Genomic DNA, 4,142 nt, shown 5'->3' on the forward strand with positions numbered 1-4,142 from the left:
TGGTGCCCCCCAGTCTGATGAATCAGGGATTTTATTCTCGTTATTTCCTGGTCCCAAAAAAGGACGGCGCTCTCCGTCCTATTTTGGACCTTCGTGTGTTGAACAAACATTTGAGGAAATACAATTTCAGAATGCTGACTCATGGCTCGCTCGCCCGCGCCATAAAACCGAACGACTGGTTCACATCGGTCGACCTGAAAGATGCTTTCTTCCATATAAGCATTTATCCGCCACACAGGAAGTTTCTTCGTTTCGCCTACCAAGGCACATGTTACGAATTCACAGTTCTGCCGTTTGGGCTCAGTCTGAGCCCCCGGTGCTTCTGTCTGTGTGCGGAGGCGGGTTTAGCACCCATGAGAATGTCAGGTCTGAGGATTCTGACATACATAGACGATTGGCTCATCGTAGCCGAATCGAAAGAGAAAGTATTGCAGGACACCTGCCGTGTGCTCACGCACATCACATCTCTCGGGTTCAGAGTGAATGTGAGCAAGAGCAATTTTACACCCAGTCAGAATGTCATTTTCCTGGGTTTGGAGTTGAACTCAGTCTCCATGCGAGCGCGTCTCTCTCAAGAGCGCGTTCTCTCTCTAATGAACTGTCTGTCGCAGTTCAGAGAGGGGGCGAAAGTACAATATCGCACATGCCTCAGGCTGCAGGGTCTTATGGCTTCATCAATCCAGGTTGTACCGCTGGGACTCCTGAGAATGAGAGCGTTCATGAAATGGGTTTTGTCACTACATTTCAGCCCGACGCGCGATCTTTGCCGCTCTGTAATAGTGACGCGCGCCTGCTCGGCAGCCTTGCGCCACTGGAAGAGCGCAGACTTTTACGCACAGGGAACCCCTCTGGGGACGGTTATGATGCGGAAAGTTGTGACGACAGATGCGTCCTTAACAGGCTGGGGCGCCACCCAGGAGGGCAGAACGGTGAACGGTCTGTGGCCGAGCAGACTAAGTTCAGCGCACATAAATTATTTAGAGCTTATGGCCGTATGGAAAGCTCTGAATCATTTTCTGCCTCGCCTGCAGGGACATCATGTGCTCGTACGCTGCGACAATACCACGACAGTGGCTTATATCAACCGTCAGGGCGGCGTGCGCTCGTCGAAACTTCACGCTCTAGCTTACAAGCTTCTAGTGTGGAGCGCACAGGTTTTCCTGTCGTTACGCGCGACTCATGTTCCGGGCCTTCTAAACAGAGGCGCGGATCTTCTATCAAGGGGAAACCCAATCTACGGAGATTGGCGCCTTCACCCGCAGATAGTGGCTGTGTTATGGATGAGATTCGGACAGGCAACCGTAGATCTATTCGCCTCGCGCGAAAACTACCATTGTCCTATGTTCTTCTCGCTAAAGGACGTGGACGCGCCCCTCGGGGTGGATGCACTGGCCCACCCGTGGCCCAGTGTGCTGCTGTATGCCTTTCCTCCCCTGTGCCTGATAATTCCTACACTGGCCAGGGTGAGAGAGCAGGGCCTGTCTCTCATTCTGATAGCACCCAGGTGGCCCAAAGCACCATGGCTGGCGGAGATAATCCCTCTGTTATATGCCGAGCCGTGGCGCCTTCCCCCCCGCACGGATCTATTGTCCCAAGCGAACGGGGAGATTTATCACCCGCACCCGGACAGGGTGGCTCTTTGGGCTTGGCCCGTGAGAGGACGAACCTAAGCGCACTTGGGCTTTCGCCGCGTGTGATTGCTACTATACAGAATGCCAGGGCCGTTTCTACGCGATCCTTGTATGGCAGTAAGTGGCGAGTGTTCGAAGGGTGGTGTGATGGGCGTGGTCTCACATCTTATCAGTGCTCAGTTCCTGATATTTTGTGTTTCCTCCAGGACCTCCTAGAAAAAGACAGGTCTTTTTCCACAATTAAGGTCTACTTGGCTGCGATTTCGGCCTGTCATGTGGGCTTTGAGGGCTCAACAGTCGGGCAGCATCCTCTAATCCGCAGATTTATGAAGGGTGCCCGTCGCCGCTTGCCAGTCATCAGGAGGACGGTTCCTGAGTGGGATCTCTCCATGGTGTTGGAGGCTCTGTCTCAATATCCTTTTGAACCTCTTGGAAGTATTTCCCTAAAGCTGCTGTCCTTCAAGACAGCTTTGCTCTTGGCCTTGGCATCAGCCAAACGTGTCAGTGAGCTACATGCATTTTCGGTTCATCCCTCGTGCACTAAATTCTCTCTTAGTGGAGATATGGTTTCCCTTAGGCCTAATCCGGCCTTCATGCCGAAGTGCTTCCCTGCGTTCACTTCGGAGGTGTTGGAGCTGTCCGCTTTTCACCCTCCACCTTTTTCCTCCCTGGAGGATGAGAGGCTAAATGCTCTGTGTCCCGTCCGTGCCTTACGGACATATATGAACAGGACCAGTGCTTTCCGGAAGAGCGACCAGCTCTTTATTTCATGGGCACCCCCTCATGGAGGGAATCCTATTTCTAAGCAACGCCTCTCACATTGGCTTGTGAATGCTATAGCTTTGGCTTATGAATCAAAGGGTATGCAGCCACCAGGGGGCATCAGAGCTCATTCCACGAGGGGCATTGCCACCTCTTGGGCTTTGTTTAGGGGAGTGTCGCTAAAGGACATCTGCTCCGCTGCTAGTTGGGCTTCTCCTCATACCTTTGTGCGTTATTACCGGCTGGATGTCACCAATATCTCGGTAGCACATTCGGTTTTAGGGGTGGGGTCTGCTTAGCCCTTCCCTGCAACCCTGTTGGAGGTGACGACGGAGTGAATGGGCTGGCTGGCCATGCACATCCCTGTCACTAAGCATGTTTTTACAGTCCTTTTCTGGGTGTAATTATATGCACATTGGTTATCATGTGTGTGATGCAAAATGTTTTCATGTGCTGCATATGCACAGTAGTCACGATTGTGCATCAGTATTGCGGGTTCATGAGTATAGGACGTGTCAGGCACCGCCTCTTTGGGGCGACCGTCCTTCTCTGGCTTTCAGAACCTCACTGTGAGTGTATTGGGCAATCGGGGAGCTGTCCATGTCTCTCCCATAGGTGGATCTCGAACACGAGATGATGAAAGAGAACAATAGGTTACTGTCGTAACCCCGGTTCTCTGAAACATCGAGTGGAGAGATCCACCAGCGTTGCCCCGCTTGCCACACGAGAAGCGAATATACTTACTGGAGAATAGCAGCGCTGCAGCCATTATTATACCCCTAGGTAAGGGGGCGGGGTCTTACCTGGCATTGGCTGCGCGCTTCTGTCTGTCTAGCCAGACTTGGTGCAATTGGATGCTTCTGCAGAGGTCAGGTACGGATGCCCTTCCCATAGGTGGATCTCTCCACTCGATGTTTCAGAGAACCGGGGTTACGACAGTAACCTATTGATATATTCGCGGCAGCCAACTGCCCGCGAGCTAGCGATGTATTTCTCTGAACACTTGAAGTCCACAGAGAAATTACAGCCTTTCACATTAAAACACTGCAGCGAAACGGCACAAAACAATTAGAAGAATATATTATACACATGAAAATGAGTGTTTATATGTGCTTGTGAGATTTATCTGTCAGGCTGAACATCGCAGCGATTGCTCAGCGTTGCATAACATGGTAAAGCAGGGAGCTACACTGAGACCAAAAGGGTCGCATGCATCACTGATTATTTTTGTACCTACTTATGTGTTATGCTATGATTTAATATGACCATTTATTAAAACAGAAATGTGTATTTTAAGAATACGTTTTATAACGTAAATTATGTCTCTGGCCAAAGAACAGAGAGAAAGACGAGAGAGAAATGAGCGCTTCCAAAAATAATATCACAGCGAATTTTACGAATCCACCCATTAGAACACAACAAGAGCAGAATTCAGGTGTTTTTGAACTGTTTATGTGTGCAAAATGAAATATAATTTGACAGCGTGATACAGCTTATGAATACTGGAAGGAAAAAAAGTCACGACAGCCTTTTAACTCTGGAGTCTATTAACGCATATACGCGTTTTGAGTCATTTTCTCCTGATAACCCCGAAATTTACTTAAATTAAACTTTCAGTTTTAATCGAGCAATACATCAATCGAATCTGTAAAGGGTCTACTTTTTTTTGGATACAAACATAATAACAACAAAACTTTGTGCACTTATAAAATAAATATAACAAACAAGGTGCAGCCTTGGTCTGCGCTG

At 49.3% G+C, this 4,142-nt stretch overlaps 1 protein-coding gene across 1 annotated transcript; it reads left to right on the top strand.

Moving 5' to 3' along the window:
• Positions 1 to 643: 643 nt before the first annotated feature.
• LOC113097190 (uncharacterized) lies at positions 644 to 3,315 on the top strand. Its single transcript, XM_026262406.1, has one exon. It carries the CDS (start codon positions 644 to 646, stop codon positions 2,690 to 2,692), a length of 2,049 nt encoding a protein of 682 aa, XP_026118191.1. The 3' UTR covers positions 2,693 to 3,315.
• The last annotated feature ends 827 nt before the right edge of the window (positions 3,316 to 4,142 follow it).

The sequence above is a fragment of the Carassius auratus genome, unplaced genomic scaffold, assembly GCF_003368295.1.
Source record: "Carassius auratus strain Wakin unplaced genomic scaffold, ASM336829v1 scaf_tig00216129, whole genome shotgun sequence".
Taxonomy (NCBI): Eukaryota; Metazoa; Chordata; class Actinopteri; order Cypriniformes; family Cyprinidae; genus Carassius; species Carassius auratus.

Excerpts from the sequence above, each read along its gene's own strand:
- LOC113097190 (XM_026262406.1), top strand. The coding sequence starts at position 644 with ATGCCTCAGGCTGCAGGGTCTTATGGCTTCATCAATCCAGGTTGTACC.